Here is a 24,503-nt window from a genome sequence, read left to right on the forward strand (position 1 = left end):
GAAGGATAGCCTTTAAATCCTCATGTAATTTTCATTTAGACAACAAATAACTTGAGCGTCATTCAACCATTAGCGTAAAAAACAACACATCCACTTAATGTAACGTTACTTCGGTAATTTTCGTGCGTAAGGCGGCTAGTAAAACAACAAACATGCAACCTGGCTGACGGTGTGTGTTTTTATTTCTATATCTAGATGAACATATTTTGTTACTTACTGTTGTCCCAACGGTAACATAAGTCAATCATCTTCATCATCTTAACCATATCTTCTTCTTCTTCTCACCTCCTTTAGTGCGCCAGCTTCCTACACGTAACTTCTGGGTCACTGAGCCTACTGAGCTTTGTCAGTCAAACCCTAATCAGCCAATGGGGACGCTCGGATCAGGAAACCCGCCTACCCAAGAGGTTTGTGCCAAAACTGCAAACAAAAAATCAGGGAGCGCAAGCGAGAGAGAGCAGCAGGAAGAGCACAAAGCTGAGTCAGCGCAAAGGTCTGAGCTTAGAGAGAGAAGCAGAGGGAACCATAAACAAAATAATGTCAATATTTTACAAGTTATACATTATATTTTTGAAATTAGTTTTATGTTCTCTCAAATTCCTATTTTTGTTTGTTTTCTTTCAACACAAATCTAATTCCATATTCTTCGATCTTTAGGGGATGTTACTGAAATATTCGGACCTGAGGAAACATCGTCCGAGACTTCAGGGGCATCTTCTCACTCCACTGATGTAACTGCAGATCCAGAGATGATAACTGAGGTACCACAGCCTTCCACATCCTCCAACAACAGGACTGTATCCCAGCCTTTCACATCATCTACTGATACTCCATCTGTCACCCTCCAAATATCCAATTGCAACACAACTGTTCGATCCATTTGAGTTCCCCTTAACTTCTTAAATTTTAGTATATTTTAACATTGTTTTCAAATAATTGAGAGATTTATTGATTCAGTTTCAGTCGTGTGTGTGTGTGTGTGCGTGTGTGTGCGTGCGTGCGTGCGTGCGTGCGTGCGAGTGTGTGTGTGTGTGAGAGTTCATTCAGTTATGGGCAGTGAGCTTGATTTGATGGTTGTGTGTTTTGGGGTAAAAAAAAAATCTTGTTGAGGCCACAAAAATCCACTATGCTCAGAAAACATTGCACAAAGTGGAACCAAAATTATTTTTGACTGCTTAAAAAAGGACTAAAACACCTTATAAACACATTATAATCATGTGTTACAGATAAATTAAGTGTGATGTTTCCGTCTGCCGATTTTTGCACAGCACTCAATGTACTCACAGCTCCACTCTGTAGCCAGTCTATGAGAATCTGTCCTGTTTCTGAAGGTAATTGTGCTCTGAGGGTCTCTCTCTCTTCCTGGTTGGGTTGGAGCTCCAAGGCAAGTTTAAGGTCCTCAGCTATCTGAATGACCTGCAGAGGACCAGCACTGACGGGAGAACCCAGGTCATACATGCTTTCAGCAAACTCCACTGCTGCTGCTTTTGAACCTGGAAAGTGTGTGGAAGTAGAAAAGAGAGGAGAGGAGATTAATTATCACAGAATCATTATTATATCATTGTTAGGGATCAGACTCGGTTATTGTGAGACCTCACCTGCCAGGTGCTTAGAAAACACACACACACAACCACGCATACACTCTCAAGAAAATACTCTTAAAGGTTATTTGTTTATTGGTCTGTTTAAATGTATCCGATCATCTAGAGATGGATCCTGTCTGGGGTGCTGTTGCACAAAAGGCAGAACTAAGAAATCCGGGATGAATGAAAAAGCAGGCTTTGAACTAGTCTGGTCTGATCATCCTGGCGTAATCAGTTGCACGTACCCATGATGAGAAGCGGCGGCTATGTCAATGTATTCCTGGTACTTTCAGGCTAATAAAAATTGAATTAGGCTGAAAGATCATGGAATAATTTTGAAATCCATTTGATTTATGATCAGAGTGACATCTGACTGAACAGATAATTCAGCAGGATTAATCAAGCCTGACTGTTAGCCTGGTCTGGCACAGCCTAACAGCACAGAATACATTTTCATGGTAACATATGTGCGTGCGCTTTCGTGCAACAGGATCATGGATAAAGTACGCCAGGATAACCGGAATATCCCGGCTTAATCCCTTATCTAGGTTTTGTGCAACAGCCCCCTGTTGTTTTGATTCACAACTGTAGCAGCCAAATTACTGCAGCAACGCCTAGTCCCTTAGACCAGGGGTGTCAAACTCATTTTTGGCCGCATACAACTTAATCGGATCTCAAGGGGGCCAGACCAGTAAATTCATTCCAAAATTACATAGAACTAACAATCCACTTTTTTTCTTTGTATTAGTGCAAAGAAGAAGAAGTAAATTATAAAAATCTTTATATGAAATGAATTGTCCCTTTTACTAAATATATTATGAACAACCTAAGAGTTTTTAAGAAAAGTATGTACAATTTCAACAACACTTTTACTCACTTTAACATTTATTCAAGTGCATTATGCATAAAAACTGATCAGAGATTGTACAATGTTGCAAAACATTTATTCACAGTTTGTGTAACTTAAACACACTGTCCTGCATGTTAAAATACATCACACATATACAAATTTAGAAATGATTTAAAATCCATTTTCCACATATGGGAAGCAATTCTGAACACATGAACTGACTCCACACACTTGAAATCTTAAGTGGCAGCTGTTTTAAACAGACATTTGAAAAAGTAAATTTGTCCCCTTCCTTGTTAATGCATAAAATGTATACATGTAAAAACAAAAACTCACATAAATAACATATATGGCATGCATAAGAAATAATATTTTATTCAACAAAACTCTTCTGTTGTAAATCTGTTACTGACTAGCACTGACTTTCACAGCAATTACAACAGCAAATATTCAACGCTGTTTATCTTTATAGTGCAATGTTGAAAGCAGCATTCCAAAGGATTTAGTCTTGTTCAGTATTTGCCCCTGAAACTTGGCATATTTTAGCCTATACAAGTGCATCAATATCAGGTATCACGTCCTGAGAAGCAGCCAGTTTCAGAATCTCATTTAAGTGCTTATGTGTGAGCTTTGAGCGAAGCTTTGTTTTATTAATGTTCATTACTGAGAAGACCTGCTCACAAAGGTAGGTAGTCCCGAACATGAACAGCATTTTTGCAGCCAGTGCTGTCAATTTAGGATAGCCTGGTAGAAGATACTTGTAAAATGTGTCCTAGCCCACAGAAGCAAATTTGTCCTTCAATTCTACATCACATTGCAAATCAATGATTTCAAGTTGCATGTCAACGGGCACATCAGAAGCTCTGACTGTGAATGGTGAGCGAAAAACTGCAAATTCTGTCTCAAGTTCGCTAAAGACCTGAAATGGGCGGCTGTGGCTTGGTGGCAGAGTGGGTCGTCCTCTGTTCGAGAGATTGGTGGTTCGATCCCCATCTCACCCCGGTCCACATGTCGAAGTGTCGTTGGGCAAGACACTGAACCCTGAATTACTCCCCGTGCTGCGCATGGGTGTGTAAATGTGGTGTGAATGGTTAGATCAGATCAGATCAGATTAGATGGTATGTAGATGTCCACTGCCATCAGTGTGAATGTCTGTGTGAATGGGTGATTGTGACAGACACTGTGAAGCGCCTTGAGTAGTCAGATGACTAGAAAGGCGCTATATAAGTACAAGTCCATTTACCATTTACCAAATCGCTTCTCAAACTCCCTCAGCAACCCTGAAATCTTGTCTTTGTACTGTGTCACGTCAGGAACCATCTTACTTCAGTGTGGCATGGCAGACCATGGGTAATGTTACAGTCACTGAGAAAGCTGTCAAACTGACGATGATTGAGACCTCTGGCTCGGATTAAATTAAAAGTTCGGACAACCACCTCCATGACGTGATCCATTTTTAGCGACTTGCAACATAATGCCTCCTGATGCAAAATGCAATGAAATGTCCAAAAATCACCTCCTCCATTTGCGGCTTGTACTTTCTCTCTGAACTTTGTCACAACACCTGCCTTTTTCCCGATCATTGACGGCGCACCATCAGTAGCCAGGCTTACGGCACGGGACCAGTCCGCCCCGAGTCTGTCCAGCTCTTCTGTGACAGTCAAAGTCTTGTCAACTCCACGAATGAATATGGCCAGTTGAGCGACGTCCGTAATATCAGTTCTCTCATCAATTGCAATAGAAAATGCCAGAAATGACTCCCCTTTGCGTTTCAGTTGGCTGTCCAAATCTGCCGATAGTTCCGAAATCCTGACTGCCATGGTATTTTTCGCCAAGCTGATATTGGCAAAAGCTTGTCGCTTCTCAGGACACACAATTTCGGCAGCCTTCAGCATACAGTTTTTGACGAACTCCCCGTTACAGTACGGCTTTGACGCTAATGCTATTTGGCTAGCAATTACGTAGCTTGCTTTCACCGCAGCATCACTGACCTCTCGGCTCCGGGTGAAAACAGATTACTGTTTCCTCAGACCCACCAGCATTTCATTTACCTTCTGTTTTCTCAGTTCTCCGTGCAAGCTGTTGTATTTTTCACCATGCTGAGTTTCATAGTGGCACCGAATATTGTATTCCTTAAGCACCGAAACTTGAGACATTTCACTGACGAGGGTGCCAGGATCAACAGAAAAAGCGGGTAAAGCGATAAAACTGACTAAAACACAGCGCCCCTAGCGGAAAATATAGGAACTGCAAATTTTAAAGCAAATTAAGTTTATTCTTCTTTAATAATGCAGATTTATCCCGCAGGCCGGACTGAACCCACTGGCGGGCCGGTTCCGGCCCGTGGGCTGTTACGTTTGACACCCCTGCCTTAGACTGTTTAACATACCCTCAGATCTCCAGGGACCTCGGTAGACCCATCTCTCTGTTGGAGGTGAATGAAGCGATCAAATTTATGCAACTCAGGATATCTCCTTGTCCCAATGGTTTTACAGTTGAGTTCTTTAAGGCGTACTCGATGCTATTAGCCCCCATCCTTGTGAGAATGTAATGAAGTCTTAACTGAAGGCAGACTGCGAACGACCTTGTATGACCTCCTGTCCTCACTTCTTCATGTGGCAGCTACACACCCTTCTCACTTTTAAACGTAGACTGTAAGATCCTTGCAAAAGGTCCTCAAATTCTGCCTCCAAAGTGTGATGTCATCGATAATTTCACTAGACTAGACAGGCTTCACATTAGGGAGACACCCATTAATCAATACCAGAAGGCTGCTCAACATCAATTCAATTCAAAAACTTTATTTGTCCCCGGGGGGCAATTCAGGGCACACAGAGCAGTAAATAACGACAGTGCAACTATACAAAGAAATTTTATATTCTCACCAGAGTCGGACTTTTGGAATCCCTCAAGGCTCAGTGCTTGGTCCAGTCATCTTCATTCTGTACATACTCCCACTAGGTCACATCATCCGCCACCATGGTCTTCACTTTCACTGTTATGCCGACGATACCCAGCTGTACATCACCACCAAAGCCACTGCTCCCGCCATTCTCTATACCCTCACCGACTGCCTCACCGACATCAAAACCTGGATGAACCACTACTTCCTGAAACTCAACAGCAATAAAATGGAAATCATCATCTTCAGCCCGAAATCCATCCTCCCCACCTTCCAGAACTTCTTCCTCTGCATCGATCGTCATTCTGTCACTCCCTCCCCCCTGGTCAGAAACCTAGGCATCATCATGAACCCCACACTCTCCTTTAAGTCACACATCAACCATGTCACCAAAACTTCTTTCTTCCAAATCCCCAACATTGCACGCCTTCCCCCCACTCTCTCCTCCTCAGCCGCCAAAACACTTATCCACGCCTTCATCACCTCCAGACTCGACTACTGCAACAGCATCCTGTATGGCCTCCCCTCTACTGCACTTCATAAACTGCAATATGTACAAATCTGGACCGCCCAACTGCTCACTCACTCCCCCCTTCAGAGCACACATCACTCCCATCCTCCGTGAACTTCACTGGCTTTCCATACAACAACTTATCAACTTCCAGATCCTCCTCATCACCTACAAAGCCCTCAACAGCCTTTCACCCTCATACCTGACTGATCTTCTACATCGCCACTCTCCCACTCGCAGCCTCCGCTCTGTTGACCCATTATACCTAAACAGGATGGGAATAAGGCTTTCAAACCTATTTTACCTCCTAAGTCACTCATCTGTTCCCTCTGGAAGGACACGAAACAGGAGGAATCAAAACATGAGGAAGCCAAAACAAAGCCTCAACATGAAGAGAGCTTTGACCATGATGAGCGAGGACAACACCCCCCCCCCCCCCCCCCCCGTTCCCAACTCTTACGCCCCCACCCCAAACACTATCCAGCTCCCCTTCTGTACACCCACCCTGTCCCCCTCCTCCCCTCTCTTGGAGTTCACTGACGACATGAAACAGCTGGTCACTGCTGAGACCAAATTCACACCCCGCCTGATTCCTAGATCTCTCAAATGACTTACTGCATCCTTCCCCACTGACCCCTCTCCCATCACTCGCTCTAAGTCCAGTTCAGGTCAAATCACCAAAGACACATCATGCACCACCCCCACCTCAACAACAGAATCATCCTCTGTCTCAACAGCCTGATAACAGTACAGCATTATCAGTGACTTGTGTGCAAAAACTTGTTTTACATTTTTTTTTTTTTAAATGAGTCCGCTTATTTATACATTTTATTTTTTAGGTATCTTTTATATTGTATTTTTATATTACTGCTTTGATGTGACTGTGTGTTATGCTGCTGTTACACTGCAATTTCCCAGCTTGGGATCGACAAAGTATTTCTATTCTATTCTATTCTATATACAGCAAGCACAAACTGATATGTGCTGGGCTCAGACTCCAGGACGGACTTTACTCATGGCTTTTCCAGGAGAATTCAGGCCCAAGTCGATAGCTTCCTCAGTTCAAGTCTTGATAAGTAATCGAAAAAGGATAAGCAAAAAAAAAAACCCAACTCATTCTGCAAATTTATCAAATCTAGCATCCATCCCTTGTCAGTCACACCCAATCCTAAAACATGGGGCAGATAATGACTACAACCCACTAAATCTAGTCTTATTAAATATCAGGTCTTTGGCAGGAAAAACATTTTAAATCAATGATTTCATTATCAAGCACAATCGTGATTGTTTATCTTTAACTGAAGACTGGTTAAATCAGGAAAACAGTGGTGCTGTTTCTATTGAATCAGCTCCTTCCAACTTCAGTTTTAAAAGTGAAGCCAGAGTTTATAAGGAAGGAGGAGTGGCTGTCCTGTTTAATTGTGTCATTGATAACCATGGATTTATTCAGCATGTAACTGAGCCCAAACACAACAAAGGTCACATTGGACTTAGTCATGTCAAAGGGTGTGAGCATTTTTAAGGTTGCTGTGATTGATGTTCTCTTTCTGATCATTCCTGTGTTTTGTTAGAGTGCTATCTCTGTGCAGAGTGATGTTCAAAGAAAAGTCCTCACAAAACGTTAGATCACATTTATTCAGGCTTTCTCCTCCACACCAACCCTCTCCTGGGTCCCAGTAAATGAGCTTGCTGATAATTTCAACAAATATTATTGATACCATTGCACCCACTAAGGTGAAAGTGGTCTCTGGCAAAAAAAGTCTCCATAGAGAAATTCCATGTTGGTAAGAATAGAAAAAAAGAGTGTCGGAAAGCTGAACGCAGGTAGAGGAAAACAAATTTTCAGGTTCACTATGACATCCATAAAGAAAGACTTCAAATCTACAACTTGAAGCTCAAAAATGTAAGACAATCCTTCTTCTCAGACATCATTGCCACAAACAATGTCAATGCCTTGTTTTCTACTGTCAACAGGCTAAGAAACCCTCCTGTGTCAGTAGCTCTTGAAATGCTTTCCACCAGGGCCAGCAAAGTTTTGCCTCCTTTTTCAATGACAAAATTTAAAAAATTAGGCAAATAGCCAGTGCCTCCACATCAGGTGTAGGACATGTGCTGTCAGTGTGCCCACCTAACACTAACTCAAATACCATGGCACAATTTCATGTGATTAACCATAGGACCTTGGAGGACATTATACAACATTTGAAATCCTCCTCCAGCTGCCTCGATATTTATGTGTTATTTCTCCCAATGCTTTTAATGTTTTATGTGCACTTTGAATTGCCTTTTTGTCGAATTGTGTTATAAAAAATAAACTTGCTTTGCCTTGCCTATCTACTGTAAGTAGGCTACATTTGCTCATCAGAGTACAGCTTAAAGTAAGAGAAAACTTGGCACTCTTAAATTCATCACTGCTTTTTTTTTTTAAGATTTTTTTTTTTGGCAGTTTTTCAAGCCTTTATTAGATAGGACGGACAGGAAATGCGGTGAGAGGGGGGGGGGGAGACATGCAGCAAAGGGCCGCAGGTCGGAGTCGAACCAGAGGGTGGTATAAAAAAATTACAGTATAGGATGACCAATAAACTCTTAACTAAATAAAAACTGAAAGTATATATAAAAAAGCAATAGTAAACATCCCATTGCAATTTCAGACCATGCAATCGTCGTCATGGATGTCCCTTTCCCGGGCAGATCCCTTTCCCGCTCTCCCTGGCGCTTTAATTTGTTTTTTCTTTCGGACACTAACTTTATTAGCACAATTAACAGTTGTATTGATCTTTTCATATCTAGTAATGTATATCCAGATGTATCTGCAGCAGCCATATGGGAGTCATGTAAAGCTTACTTAAGAGGAGAAATAATATCTTACTCTGCTTATCAGAGAAAGATTGCTATGGAAAGAAAGGTCTCTCTCTTTCCAAGGAGATAGCAGAGCTGCAGTCAAAGTCTGTAGACCCACCTATTTTGTAGCTCTTACCTGCGATGATGTCATCCATCTGCTCCAGTGCCGCCTCCAGCATGTGACTGGCCTCCGTTTCCATGGTAATGGCTGAAAGCTTCTGATCTCAGGTGTTCTGACACTCTGTAAAAAAAAAAAAAAATTGGCAAGGTATCGGTATCAGTTTCAATAGCGCCATTAAAAACATGCAATGCAATTATATATGAGTCAAGGATTAAATATTAAATCTAATTTATTTAATGCCTAAAAATGCATTTTTGGTTGTCATCACGTGACAGTGTGGAGGAGAAAGAGAGAGAGAGGGGGAAAGATGGCGAGTCGCGCACCAAGTGACCTGGTCTCAAAGAAGAACATGACTTCTGCAGTTTGACAGTATTTTGGGTTCCGACCTAATGGAAAGGGAGAGGGGGTAAATACTCACGAGGAAATTTGTAAATTGTGCAATAAAAAGGTGACCGCGAGAGATGGAAATTGGATGCATCTCCAAAACAACCACCCACTCACTGCTGCAAGGATGCATTTGGCCCCGAGTTCACTCAGTGCAACAGTTTCAACACCTCTCACTGATACCGATGCAGGACCAACAACAACTAGTGCCAGTCGACAATAATGGGGGCCTTCGGCAAAACAACAAAGTACAAAAAGGACAGTGTCCGTTGGAAAACCTGTACTGGTGCATTGACAAAATACTTGGCGAAGGAAATGGTCTCTTTCCACATGGTGGAAAAAAAGACCTTTCAAGACATTGTAAAGGTCCTAGATGTCCAGTACGAGCTGCCTGGACGGAAACATTTCTCACAATCAGCCGTCCCACATTTATATAATCAAGTTAGAGACAAGGTTCAGTTATTTCTCAACAACCTACATGTCTTCAGTTAACATGACACCATATATGTCCCTGACTGTCCACACCAATAAACCTGAGTGGAAACTTGAATCCAAATGCCTCCAAACAACGTATTTTCCTGAGAGTCATATGGCGGACAATCTTGCTGCTGCGCTCAGAGCTGCACTTCAGGACTGGCAACTTGACGAGAAAAAACTTTCAGCCATAACCAGTGACAACGCTGTCAACGTTTCTACCGCACTCAGGTCCCTGCATTGGCCGTGGCTTAACTGCTTCAGTCACAATCTAAACTTGGCTAAAAACGAGTGCGCCCTCGGACTGTGCTGTAATTTTGTCAGGGCCTTTTCACACAGCTAGCAACGTAAGCGTGCACTCCACATGAAGCAAGTGGAGTTGGGACTCCCAGAACATAGTCTCATAATGGTAAGCATAAATTTGTGTCTGAATAAGCCTATCTGAATCTGTTAAGGTTAGATAACGTAGGACCAACAAATAATAGAATGGAATAATATATATAATTGGGCTTATTTGTTTATTTATTTATTAATTCATTTATTTGTTTATTTAGGCCTATTCATTCATTCATTCATCCATCGGCAGGACTGCGCAACTTGCTGGGGCGCCAAACTGGCAATGGTGGAGCGCATCCTCAAGCAGGCCCAATCGATCAGACACGTCCTGTCTGATGACAGAAGGAGCAGAAAACGACCTCCAGCTAACAAAGTCAATAAAAACTGGAATTTGTTTAGCGAGGCAAGCACCAGCAGGTCCAGTGGCCATCAGAGTGGAAGAGGGAGAGACCCAACCCGAACCCCCACGGAAAAAGATAACTCTGGGAAGTCTCCTACAAAAACAAGCCGATGCAGAGGCAGGTCCTGTCGGCACCGCAGAGGACCGAGTCGGAGCTGAAATAACAGCCTACTGTTTGGAGCCCGTTATTCAAGGAGACGAGGACCCACTTCTCTGGTGGAAATGTGCTGCCGGGCGTTTTCCCCAAAGTTCGGGAGTGGCCCGAATGTACCTGTGCGTCTGTGCCACAAGCTCACCATCAGAGCGGGTTTTCAGCACTGCAGGTAAAGTTGTCAGTCCACAACGTGCCCTGTTAAAGCCGGACAAAGTAAACATGCCGGCAAAAATCTTGACTAGATTTGTTGCCACTTGCTACACAGTTCCGCACTGTGTGTATGTGTGTGTGTATTTTTTATTAAATTGATTCTGTTATTTTTATCTGTTTTCGTTAAAAACAATATTGGAAAGATGACTGGACGTGGGTGTTTTAATTTAGGCATATTGATTTGCAACAGTTGTTATAATATGGCTGTTTATGTTAATTTAACTCTGGTTCACTGTTGTGGGACTATTTGCACCCCTTTATAAGCTGCTCTTTGTTGTTATTAAAAGTTGTTCGGGCTGTGATTCATTTTTATTTTATTGATTTGTGTGCACAAAAACTGTTCCGGATGTTTACATTAATTTAATTCTGTTTGACTTTTGTATTTGCACTTTGCACTTAGAAGCTGCTATTTGTTGCTAATAAAAGTTGTTAATATTGCGCATGTCATGTTGTGTGTATTCAGTTTCTGAACGTGTACGCACAAGCCAACAGTTTGGTGACGTCGTCCGAGCCTTACGTCATCACTTTAACTACTCAAGGTAATGCAGTGTAAAGTATGGAGGAGGTTTGACGGTGTCAAAATTCGGATACTGCCCAACCCTAATTGGGGTGTTTATGTACAGCATGGCTGCAAAGAAAAACATCATGGATTACACTAGAGAGTGTCTGAGAAACATCTGTGAAGCATGAGAATGGTTCATATTCAAAATGAAAAGACTAAGCTGGTGATCCACTCAGCATTTTTCCAAGTAATAAAATGACTATATTTGACACAATGGAGATATGGTTATTTATCAATACCAATGACTCAAGGATTACTTAAAATGACAAGGAAGAGTTAAATTCTACTGAGGCTGTTGCCATTTTTACTGGTCACCAGCAGAGGTCCAAAGAGTACAAAGATTTCCAAATGCATCTTTCATTATACTGTTAACGTTTAGGCTATTTGCTAGGTTTTGCAGATTTTGCCACAGACACTGTATATCAGTGTCAGGTTGCCATGTCAGGTTCTCCTGGGAATCAGCATCACAGAGAACTTGACATGGTCATCAAACATCTTCATCCTAGTTAAGAAAGATCAGAAACAGCTGATCCTCTTAAGGAAACCTAAAGTCCCACTCCAAACATGTTTAACTATTTAAAAATTACTCTAAAATGATTGATATTTTGTTTAATATGGATTTCCCACCTCTTTGGGAACCATCACCTAGAGTGAAAGTGAAAGTTTCTTCTCGTCAGTCATGTTAGTTATATGGTAAGGATGTCATCTTATCTTTTCTTAGCTGACAGTTTCGGCTGTGTTCCAGCCTTCCTCAAAGCTGCTGTTTTCTTCCGGGTATGACGTGTTTTATGAAAACAGCTGACCGGGCCAGGACACTTCAAAATAAAGTTCCCCGACCCGGTTGTGTTCGTTCCTCACCCTGGTGCTGCTATGAGAATGGTGTCCCAGGTGTGTGGGAGCAAGTATGCCTCCTCGTCCCTGTTCATGGTGTTGCCCTCACGCCTCCTTATTTCTATGGCCCCCTTTATCCATCATCTGTATCTGTTGGTTTCTGATGTGATCGCACGCCAAGAGAACCACGTGGGATTCAATCTCAGATGCAAAGAGGAAGCTATAACACCGACAAGCCTCAACATCAAGAGCCTCATCCCAACCAGAAACGCAGAGAATATCATAAACAAAGCAAAAAAGGCCCTCATCAGAGAGCGATAAAGGACAAAAGCTAACAAGATCAACAAGGAAATAAATAAGCAACTGGACACCTTCAAATCACAACACACTGGATCAGAACATGGAGGAGGTAATTAACAAACATTTAAAACAGATATACAAACAGGAGTTTAACATCACGAAACAACGGCAAATAGAAAAACTCAATAAATAATAGAAAAGAAAAAAGAAAAAAAAACACAAGGCAAATGAGAAATGGGTACGCAACCTATCAAAACACACCCTTTTAGACACAGAAAAGGCAGTTCTATCAAGAGGCCTAAACTTTGTAATTACACCCAAAACAATACCGTACAAAGGATATATGCCAGCAATAGAACTGGCATGCCATAAACTCCAAGACCAAGGACAGAAAGCCAGCCTTCTGAATGCCATTGCAGGTATTCTCAAAGCATCCAAACCTCCACAAAAAAGGAAAGAAAAGCAATACATTCTCTCAAAACGAACAACACTTTTGTAGGACCTCTAGGGGAAATGATGTTTAAGGAATTCTTTGAGTCTGGCTGTCTGCTCAGCATTGAAGGAAGATAATGTGGATAAGACATTAAGGTTTGGTTTACAACCTCGGACCCTCCTGGGGTAATAAAACCTAGAACTCCAGGTCTCAGGATCCCCTTTTAACCTAAATCAACGTCAAATCTGACCGCACTTCGAACTGTAGGAGCTGTCTCTGCGAGACAGATGGACTTTCATTAATAAAACCTAAGCAGCAGAACTTTGTGTAGATGTTTGGAAAAACATTAAAGTTAAAGTTCGATGTTTCATCGCAACTGGCTGTTCAAAGACATTCTTGCAAGTGTGTAACAGTATATGCATTATATGTATCTTGTTGTGATTATGTTTATGTGGTTTCAGAAGTGCAAAGTCTCTATCTAATACCTGAAATATTGTTTGTGTTTTAATAATAGGCCCGTCACTCAGTATCTGTATCTGTTAAAACTGTCTGCCTAAAGATCTTGGTTAAATTGGATATCAAGAAGATTAATAACGGAAAATCAACCAGAGATAGTTTAATCTTCCCTGTTAGAATTCCGGCATAAAAAGCAGTTAAGTCACTCAGAACCAGAAGGCTGGGTCAGAGAGAGCTGCCTTCTCAATACCCACGTAGATAAGAGAGGGACAGCTCTTGCCCTCTCACTCTCTGCAACTTCCTCCTGCACCTCTGCACCTCTGACCCCCCTCTGTTACCCCCCTCTTCGTTCCCTTTGTTCTTTTGTCTAACTTTGTTAACCCAAAGTTAGCAAGAGACGTTGTTTTCTTACTTAAGTATTTTCGTTTATTAATCTAATTTTTAACACGCAACTTTATAAGTTTCTACGACACGTTTTTAATTTTCTAAGCATAGTAAAACCCCTCGTGCCATCTTTTCCTTTCTGTCTGGCCGACAAATTGCATCAAACTCTAGTTCAGAACCGGTCAGAACATTTTTGTCAACCAACAAACAACTTCCAGAGGCAAGCCACCTGAAGAGCTGAATTCAAGTCAGGACGGGAGCAGACGAGCCCGCAGATCCGACCACGCAGCTGACCCAGTCTACAGAACCAGAACTAAGGTCCGCCGAACACCGGGACGCGGACCTATGAACCTGCGGTACTGTAAGACGCCAGGGCGACTGTAATATCAACGGCAAAGTAAGGTTGGCCTTTTAATGCAACTTGGTTAAACGTTGGTGACAGTTAAATTCTGATCCGAGATCTGTTGACAGTTTAATTAGAACCAGTTTAGGTCCGTCAGAATCACTCTGGTCTTAAACTTTTTCATATCCACATTTAACCCTTTTTCACTTATCTATTCAGTGTTGCACTGACTTCTATTCTCTTTGTTAGGTAGTCAAATAAATGTTTATAACTTTACGTCGTTGTGAGAGTCTTCCGTTCTGTGCAGAAAGTGTTGGTCACTGATAAGGCTGTGGTACGAATTAACGCATTCAAGACGAGACTGATAAAATGTAACAATCAATTTCTTTAAATAACTAACAGGTATTAAACCTTCACCAAAGTTTAATAAAAATCCTGTCTTAATTTGGTGTGGTGCCCTTACTTCGAGGTAAAATAAACCCTAAATTTTAATGAGTTGAGTTAATTCATAATTAATTCAGCGACTGATATATTTTAGCCATAAAAAAAGTAGGCTTAATCTCCTACACTATCACCATACTACCAACCGACAAAGGACGCACAACAGTAGTGATGGATGCAGATACATGTCACAAAAAGATGGAAACCATGCTACAAGACAACAACACATATGAAATACTAAAGAAGGACCCCACGGAAGAAAAGAAAAAGACATTAAAGACATTACTCAAACCGCTACTAGAATCCAACAAGATAACACAGGACAACTATAACAACAACTTATACCTACAGCCAACAGCACACCCAGATATATGGAGCTCCAAAAATACATAAAAAGGACACACCACTGCGTCCCATAGTTGACAGCATCAGATCACCCACATACAATCTATCAAAAGCACTAGTAGAAATCATCGAACCTTTGCTCGGAAAAACAAAACACCACTGCAAGAACTCACAACAACTGGCACAGGAAATCAAGAACATAACTGTGGAGAAGTGTCATGAGCTCTCTCTCTCTGCCTGGCAACTCACTAATTGTACTCATCAGCTTCACCTGTCTCTGCTCTGCACCCGTTTACCTGCCAGCTGCAGTGCATTTCCCACTCACCACCTCCAGCATAAAGAGTCCTGCTTTTCAGCTCGGCCTTGTCAGACCGTCTGCGAGGTTGCTTCTGTATCGTGCTTCACTAGCTTTACTCCCTGACTCCTGTACAACCCGGACCTGACTGTAAACCTGCCTGATCTTCTGCCCCGGAAAACCCGACCTGCCTTCGCCCCTGAACCTGCCTGATCGTCTGCCCCGGAAAACCCGACCTGCCTTCGCCCCTGAACCTGCCTGATCTTCTGCCCTGGTAAACCCGACCTGTCTTCGCCCCTGAACCTGCCTGATCGTCTGCCCTGGAAAACCCGACCTGCCTTCTCCTCTGGACCTGTATGATCTTCTGCCCCGGTAAACCGACCTGTCTTTCTGCCTGACTACGATCACTGCCTCACCCTTTCCCTCTCTGGAACCCTCAATAAAACTCTTAAAATGTGACGCACTTGTGGTCCTCATCTGTCTGGTCCGTGACAGAACGGTCTGACCAGCATGGACCCAGCGCACGACACACCCAGCATGGAACCCACCGACTCTGAACCACCGACTGCCATGCAGCGCCTCGAACATGCAGAGGGAGCGATGCAACGGATGGCTGGAGACATCTCATCGTTGATTCAGCTCGGTCACCAACAACAACAGCGTATCCAACAGCAGCAACAACAGCTAGCCCAGGTCCTGCAAATACTCACAAACCTGACCTCTCCGTCTGCTCATGACCCCTCCCCAGCTACACCTGCAACTGCACCTGCTCTGTCTGCGCCTTCTCTCCTCTCTGCCCCAGCACCTCTTCAGCATTCAATTGTTCCAGACCCCAACGCTCCAGCTCCCTGTGCGCCTGAGCCAAGGATCGGCAACCCAGAACGTTTCGATGGCACCCCGGCTCATGTACGGGCATTCTTAACCAGCTGCCGGGTCCAGTTTTCGCTAGAGCCCAGGACCTTCGCCACAGAGGGGGCCAAAGTGGGGTACGTCATTACACACCTGACGGGCCGGGCTCGACTGTGGGGAACCGCTGAGTTTGACCGGCCGACCCCAGCTTGTGCTTCCTTCGATGCCTTCGTCGAGGAGATGTTAATGGTGTTCGACCTGGGCTCATCAACAGCGGAGGCGTCCAGGGAACTGATGACCATCCGCCAAGGGAACCGGACTTTGGCGGACTACTCCATTGATTTCCGAACCCTGGCAAGGCGCAGCTCATGTAACGGGGCCGCACAAGTAGATGCCTTCCTTCACAGCCTGGCGGATTATGTGAAGGATGAACTCGTCTCGCATGACCAACCCTCAACACTCGATGAGGCCATCGCCCTTGCCGTTCGTATCGACCGTCGGATCCAGACACGTCGACGGGAGAAGGGACGCTCCACCCAGGCGTCTGTCCGCACTCTGAGTAATTCGGCTGCTCGGCCACCCTCTTCAGTCACTCCCCAGAGCCAGCTCGACCCGCCAGAACCCATGGAGATTGGCCGTGCCTCTCTCACTCCTGCAGAGCGCCAGCGTCGCCTCTCGTCCAACCTCTGCCTGTACTGTGGGGCCAATGGTCATCGTGTCGCCACCTGTCCAAGTAAAAGCCGGAGCTCATCGGATGTAGGAGGGATCCGGTTGAGCTCGATGATCACCCAACCCTCCACCAGCCGTAAGCCCCTGTTTCAAGTTCGACTTGTCCTCTCCGAAACCACCCATACTTTAGCAGCCCTGGTGGACTCCGGTGCCGAGGCTAACATCATGGACATCGAGCTGGCCCATCAGTTGGGGCTGGAGAGTCAACATCTGCCCTGTCCTGTCCCAGCCCGAGCTCTGGATGGCCATCTCCTTGGCACAGTCACCAGCGTCACTGCCCCCATCTCAATGTTGCTCTCAGGGAACCACCATGAAACTATCCGTTTTCACCTGCTCCGCTCCCCAGGCCAACCCCTCATCCTGGGTTACCCATGGCTTCGCCAGCATAACCCCCACCTTGACTGGACGACTGGGACAATCACTGAGTGGGGAAAGGACTGCCACCGGACCTGTTTGCGCTCTGCCATGCTACCCCCCTGTTTGGTACCCACCGATTCTGTCCCTGACCTCTCTAACGTCCCCACATGCTATCACGGACTCCGGGAGGTATTCAACAAGGCCAAGGCCACTTCTCTGCCCCCACATCGGCCCTACGACTGTGCCATAGACCTCCGTCCAGGAACCGCTCCACCCAAAGGTGGCCTCTACTCTCTTTCTGCCCCCGAAAGAAGAGCCATGGAGGACTACATCAACAACTCCCTGGCAGCCGGAATCATCCGTCCGTCTTCTTCCCCTGCTGGTGCTGGCCTCTTCTTTGTGGGGAAGAAAGATGGGTCCCTCCGTCCCTGCATCGACTACCGGGGCTTAAACGACATCACCATCAAGAACCGGTATCCTCTTCCCCTGCTCACCAATGCCTTCCAGCTGCTCCAGGGAGCCACGGTCTTCACCAAGCTTGACCTGAGGAATGCTTACCACCTTGTGCGGATAAGGGAGGGAGATGAGTGGAAGACGGCATTTAACACCCCCACTGGCCATTACGAGTACCTGGTGATGCCATTCGGTCTCTCCAACGCCCCAGCAGTGTTCCAGACTCTGGTCAATGATGTCTTCCGGGACATGCTGAACAAGTTCGTCTTTGTGTACCTGGAAGACATCTTGATCTTCTCCCGTACCCTGTCCGAACACACCCGCCATGTCCAGCTAGTCCTCAATCGCCTCCTGGAGAACTCCCTATATGTCAAGGCAGAGAAGTGTGAGTTCCATGCTCGGTCTGTCGCCTTCCTGGGATACATTGTGGCAGAGGGGAGCATCCAAATGGATCCAGCCAAGGTCTCTGCTGTGACTTCATGGCCTTTACCAGAAAACAGGAAGAAGCTTCAGCAGTTCCTCGGGTTTGCCAATTTCTACCGCAAGTTCATCCGAAACTACAGCACCGTTGCCTCCCCTCTCACCGCCCTGACTAGTCCCAAAGTGCCATTCTTCTGGACCTCGGCAGCCGACGACGCCTTCAGCATCCTAAAGTCACGCTTCACTTCTGCCCCCATCCTTCAGATGCCTGACCCAGATCGGCAGTTTATTGTAGAGGTGGATACCTCTGATGTCGGCGTTGGCGCTGTGCTCTCTCAACGAGCGGCAGAGGATGGCAAACTCCACCCCTGTGCATTCTTCTCTCGTCGACTTTCGCCATCAGAACAAAATTACGACATCGGCAACCGGGAGCTGCTGGCGGTCAAGCTCGCTCTGGAGGAGTGGCGCCACTGGCTGGAGGGCTCAATAGTTCCATTCCTGGTCTGGACCGACCATAAGAATCTTGAGTACATCCGCTCAGCCAAACGGCTGAACCCCAGACAGTCCCGCTGGGCTCTGTTCTTCACCCGCTTCGACTTTACACTGTCTTACCGTCCTGGGTCACGCAATACCAAGCCTGACGCCCTGTCCCGTCAGTTTCAGAGAGACTATATGCACACCAAGGAACCCGTGCTTATCCTGCCTGGTCCCTGTGTTGTTGCTGCCCTAACCTGGGATGTTGAGCAGCAAGTACAGGAGGCTCTCCGCAACCACCCTGGACCCAGTTCATGTCCTGCAGACCGTCTCTTTGTCCCCGAAGAGTTGAGATCCCAGGTCCTACAGTGGGGACACAACTCCCGTCTTGCTTGCCACTCTGGATCCACTCGGACTTGCCATCTACTCACCCAGCGGTTCTGGTGGCCGTCTCTAAAGAAGGACGTTCGAGAGTTTGTTCATGCCTGTCCCACCTGTAACCAGAACAAGTCTTCCAACCAGCCCCCAGCTGGCCTACTCCAGCCACTACCTGTGCCCTCACGACCTTGGTCGCATGTCTCTCTGGACTTTGTTACTGGCCTACCCCCATCTGACGGCATGACTGTCATCCTCACCATAGTGGATCGTTTTAGCAAGATGGCACACTTCGTTCCCCTTCGGAAGCTGCCATCTGCCAAGGAGACCGCCCAGGTGGTCCTAGACCACGCCTTCCGGATACACTGGTTGCCAGGGGATGTCGTCTCGGACCGGGCCCACAGTTCGCTTCCACCTTCTGGAAGGAGTTCTGCCATCTGCTGGGGGCCACAGTCAGTTTATCCTCTGGATTTCACCCCCAGTCCAATGGCCAGTCGGAGCGAGTAAACCAGGAGCTAGAGAAGGCACTCCGTTGCGTGGCATCTTCCAACCCCCGGGCCTGGGCAAAACAACTGACATGGGTGGAGTATGCACACAACTCTCTCACCTGCTCTGCAACTGGCATGTCACCCTTCCAGTGTGTGTATGGCTACCAACCTCCTCTCTTCGCCAGCCAGGAGGGGGAGGTCACCTGTCCATCAGCCCTGGCCTATGCTCGACAATGTCGCCGTACCTGGTCTCAGGCCCGCGCCACACTCCTCAGATCTGCCACCAGCTACGCCATTGGGGCCAACCGCATCTCCGAGTTCCATCGTCAGCATCCTGACCAACCCTCTGTCCGGCGTGGCCGCCCAAGGGGCCCCCAACATGTTACCTGCCCGACACCTGACGCTGGGCCGGACCCGGCACCTGACCTGGATTCTGACCAATCAGAGGAATTCTGACCCTCCTCCGGCTCCCCCTTCCGCCCGCCCGGCTTGGTGATGCTTCTTGGGGACTTCTGGGGACGTCCCTTAGGGGGGGGGGGTTCTGTCATGAGCTCTCTCTCTCTGCCTGGCAACTCACTAATTGTACTCATCAGCTTCACCTGTTTACCTGCCAGCTGCAGTGCATTTCCCACTCACCACCTCCAGCATAAAGAGTCCTGCTTTTCAGCTCGGCCTTGTCAGACCGTCTGCGAAGTTGCTTCTGTATTGTGCTTCACTAGCTTTACTCCCTGACTCCTGTACAACCCGGACCTGCCTGTAAACCTGCCTGATCTTCTGCCCCGGAAAACCCGACCTGCCTTCGCCCCTGAACCTGCCTGATCGTCTGCCCCGGAAAACCCGACCTGCCTTCGCCCCTGAACCTGCCTGATCTTCTGCCCTGGTAAACCCGACCTGTCTTCGCCCCTGAACCTGCCTGATCGTCTGCCCTGGAAAACCTGACCTGCCTTCTCCTCTGGACCTGTATGATCTTCTGCCCCGGTAAACCGACCTGCCTTTCTGCCTGACTACGATCACTGCCTCACCCTTTCCCTCTCTGGAACCCTCAATAAAACTCTTAAAACGTGACGCACTTGTGGTCCTCATCTGTCTGGTCCGTTACAGAGAAGGATGAAATGTTTATATCACATGACATAATATTATTCACAAAAACACCCATAGATGTCCCTTTACACATAGTAACAGAAAGACTAAAACAGTCAAGACACGTACAAACCTGACATCACCACCCTTCTACAGTTTGTCGTCAAATCTACTTATTTCCAATACAATACATTAAATTACAGATAGAAGGAATGTTTTACCATGGGAGACCCGTTATCCGCTATCATGAGCAGGTTTTTCATGGAGGACCTAGAAATGAAAGCCATCCAGACTGTACCCCTAAAAATCAAACCCACACTCTGGAAACGACATGTAGACGACATACTTGAAATAATTAAGACTGGCCACTCACAAGAACTCACTGCCCACTTAAATTGCTGTGGTGCTATAACTTCACTTTGTACCAAAGGGTCATTTGGCCACTGAAGATGTTCGAGATTCCATCCTAGACAGCCAACGGGTTGGATAGGCTAGCAAACTCCTATATCAGGAAGTGGCTAGGCCAACCACGTTGCTTCTCCGACACAGGGTTGTTTGGGGCAACTTCGCTACAACTGCCGATCCAGTCCATCACCCTGGGCTATAAGCAGGAGAAGGCCAGATTGGTCCTGGAGCTGAAGGAATCCTCGGATCCTACTGTGAGGAATGCACACGTAACCACCCGAACAGGCCGGAAGTGGCAAGCCGGGCCAGAGGTTGCAAAGGCCATCGGCAGGCTCCAACACCAGGAGATAGTTGGCAGGGTGCAAGTAGGGAGAACGGGGCTTGGCTGGGGAGATTATCCATGTCTCTGGTCCAAGGCCAAAAAGAGGGAACGCAAAGCCATGGTCGTGGAAGAGGTGTCAAGAGCAAACCAGGAGCAGTACACCATCAAGGCTGTCTCACAAGGTCGTCAAGGAAGGTGGACCACTTGGGAAGGCACCATCAAGAGGCCGATCAGCTGGGCCGACCTGTGGAAGATGCCACAAGCAGGACTCGGCTTTCTCCTCCGGGCAACCTATGACACCCTGCCATGCCCCAGAAACCTCCACCAGTGGTTTGGCAAGGAGGAGAGCTGTCCCCTGTGCAGTGCACCCAAGGCCAGCCTACAGCACTTGCTGTCTGGCTGCAAGACCGCATTGACGCAGGGCCGATACAGATGGCGACACGATCAAGTCCTGACGAGACTGGCCGAATTCCTGGAGAACAGCAGACGAAAGGCCAACAACCAGCCCACATCCAAACATTTGCCTGTCAGGTTTGTGAGGCCAGGGGAAGGCAGAGGAGACACCAGCCGACGAGGCCCCCGGAGTGTCCTCTCTAAGGCAAGGGACTGGAAGTATTGATGTTAGGATTTGGATTATACTCATTAAATGGTAAACAAGTCAACCATAATCAGTCTGACAAATATTAATTTCTTGGGACAATAAACAAACCTTAAATACATTTTTTACCATAAATGTTTTTTGTAAATACTGCCTTGCAGCATTACTAATTTGTAGGGCAGTATAAGCTAATTGATATACTATAGTGCCATTCATAAACACTAAGCAAAACTGTAGTCTACTAGTACATTTAAGCCATAGACCTACAGAACATTTTACATCTTATTCAAAAATAAAAACAATTAAGGAGATTACTCAAACCCTTTTATTAAATATAAAATAAACATTTTATGTTTTAAAACCTATTTCACACATCGTCTCCCTTCACACAGGGGCTTTCTCCAAGATTGCAGTTAGATACTGACGGGCTGGTTGGATTTTCTCCTTTTCAAGTAGCCTACTTTGGTAGCCTACTTTGACCCAGGATAAACGGCCAAATATATAGAACATATACATGTAAGTGATGATTGATATAGTACATTTTCTCTTAGCTTGTCCCTTTTGGCAACCCTTGGTTTCCTGAGAGCTGTCAATTAGAGTCCAGTGGCTCCACCCCCAAAGTGTCTTTCCCCACCCTCGTAGAAAGCACATCACGAGCGAGTGGAAGCTGCCTCTCCCGTGAGTGAGAGCAGATCCTGTTGAGCTCAAGGGATTCAAATCTGTGTGGGAAATCACATACATCAATCATGAGTCATTGTTTTTGCCGATTGATTAATGACCCAATTCTGGCTCCATAGGGTCCTACGTGACGCATACTGCTGCTATTATTACTATTATTCATATGTATAATATTTAGTTTTATAAGTTCTAAAATTCATAGCCATAAAAACATTATCAGTCATATTTCTCATTGTACCAAAGCTGTTATTACTACTTCTCATGTGATTGATCATATTTACCACCATAATTATTATCATTAACATTTTCTATCACCATAGCTGTGCTTGTTTCTACTATTTATATCACTCTGGTATATTAACCACCATAACATATCTGTCATTTTCTGATGCAGGGTCAGAGTGGATGACCTTCCTCAGTCTCCAATGAGAAAAGGTACATTTTAATAGCTCAACTTAAAAGTGAAATTTAAATTGAACAATAGAATTTGAAAAATAATTCACTGAAATAAAAAATAAATAAATAGTGAAGTAAATTAAAACTATATTCTAGCCTTTGATCTTACTCAACAGACTTATAGATTTTAGAAAGACTCAAAACAAGAGACAGATACAAGTGAGAGATTCTATTGAGAAATAGCTGACACATTAATATTCTTAAATATTTGAAAAAACTGTCTGCATGCTATTATTAAATAATAATAATAATCCTGAATACTTGAAATCTATGAGGGAGCTAGCCAACATTTTGAGGAAGAAACAGTGGACAAATTGCTTGCTGGGGGACATTAAATCATTGTTGGCAAGAGTGTTGGGCATAACCCCTATTGAAAATCTTCAGCGCAACAATGGGTGTGCATGGATGACAGATCTAAGGACCAATGGAAGGAGTTCAATGCTTACAGAAACCGCCTGTGGGCCGTCTTAAGTAAAGAATATCCTAGAGCATTGAAGGGTGACATCCTTACTGACACAGACAATCCAGTCATATACATCAGCCGTCAGCTGAACAGATGGAAACAAGAAACTGAGGAGGAGGCTGGAATGAGCCCACTGTTGATAAGTTTGTTCAAAACCTCAATTGTGGATGCGTTGCCAGGTTAAGTACAAAACAGACTGGATGATGTGCTAGGATTGACATCAATGCCTCATCGATTGTTCTGAGCTAATATTATACATGCTATAGAGAAAAACCGGAAAGACCAGCAGAGGATGAAAGAGCAAGGCATCTCATCTCATCTCTTCTTTAATCGCTTTTCCGGGGTTGGGTCGCGGGGGCAGCAGCTTTAGCAGGGGACCCCAAACTTCCCTTTCCCGGGCCACATTAACCAGCTCTAACTGGGGTATCCCAAATTATGTATTTCTTTTCGCTAGGAAACTAAATAAATAACTCATAGCATTTTGGTCTAAAAAACAAACTCAAAATCAGCACAACAATACCAGTTTAAGGTGTACAAAAGTAAACAAATAAAACATGGCAGTGCTGTATTACATGTAATTTAATGCCCGGACAGAACCTGCCGCCAGTTTGCACATAAGGGATCTGTCGAGTTGCGTTTGTTTTGAATCCGCGGATTTAGCACTGTGTCGGCTCAGGTGGTTTCGCAGGTTTGTCGTGTTGCTACAGTATTTAAGAACCGCCTGGCAAAGTTTGCACAACACCTTACTTTTATCTCTTTCCTGTGTTCGAGGTTTACATCTCATCTCATCTTCATCCGCTTATCCGGGGTCGGGTCGCGGGGGCAGCAGCTTTAGCCGGGGACCCCAAACTTCCCTTTCCCAGGCCACATTAACCAGCTCTAACTGGGGGATCCCGAGGCGTTCCCAGGCCAGTGTGGAGATATAATCTCTCCACCTAGTCCTGGGTCTTCCCCGAGGCCTCCTCCCAGCTGGACATGCCTGGAACGCCTCCCTAGGAAGGCGCCCAGGGGGCATCCTTACTAGATGCCCGAACAACCTCAACTGGCTCCTTTCAGCGCAAAGTAGCAGAGGCTCTACTCCGAGTTCATCACGGATGGTTGAACTTCTCACCCTATCTCTAAGGGAGACTCCCGCCACCCTCCTGAGAAAACCCATTTCGGCCGATTCTACCCGCGACCTCGTTCTTTCGGTCATGACCC

The 24,503-nt window shown here is 45.5% G+C and overlaps 1 protein-coding gene across 6 annotated transcripts in view; it reads right to left on the reverse strand.

Moving 5' to 3' along the window:
• ppfibp2b (PPFIA binding protein 2b) overlaps positions 1-24,503 on the reverse strand; it is a 224,695-nt gene that overhangs the window by 143,559 nt on the left and 56,633 nt on the right. For 4 of the 6 annotated variants that reach the window (XM_083916106.1, XM_083916104.1, XM_083916101.1 and 1 more), the window contains exons 2-3: positions 8,824-8,928; positions 1,285-1,493 (exon numbers count right to left, since the gene is read on the reverse strand). In XM_083916106.1, the coding sequence (XP_083772232.1) occupies positions 1,285-1,493; positions 8,824-8,887 (273 nt within the window). In that variant the 5' untranslated portion in view covers positions 8,888-8,928. Of the gene's footprint in view, positions 1-285; positions 421-1,284; positions 1,494-8,823; positions 8,929-22,245; positions 22,321-24,503 lie in introns of those variants that run through there. The other 2 variants (XM_083916102.1, XM_083916107.1) reach the window with 2 other exon arrangements.

The sequence above is a fragment of the Echiichthys vipera genome (genome assembly GCF_963691815.1).
Source record: "Echiichthys vipera genome assembly, chromosome: 7".
Lineage (NCBI taxonomy): Eukaryota > Metazoa > Chordata > Actinopteri > Perciformes > Trachinidae > Echiichthys > Echiichthys vipera.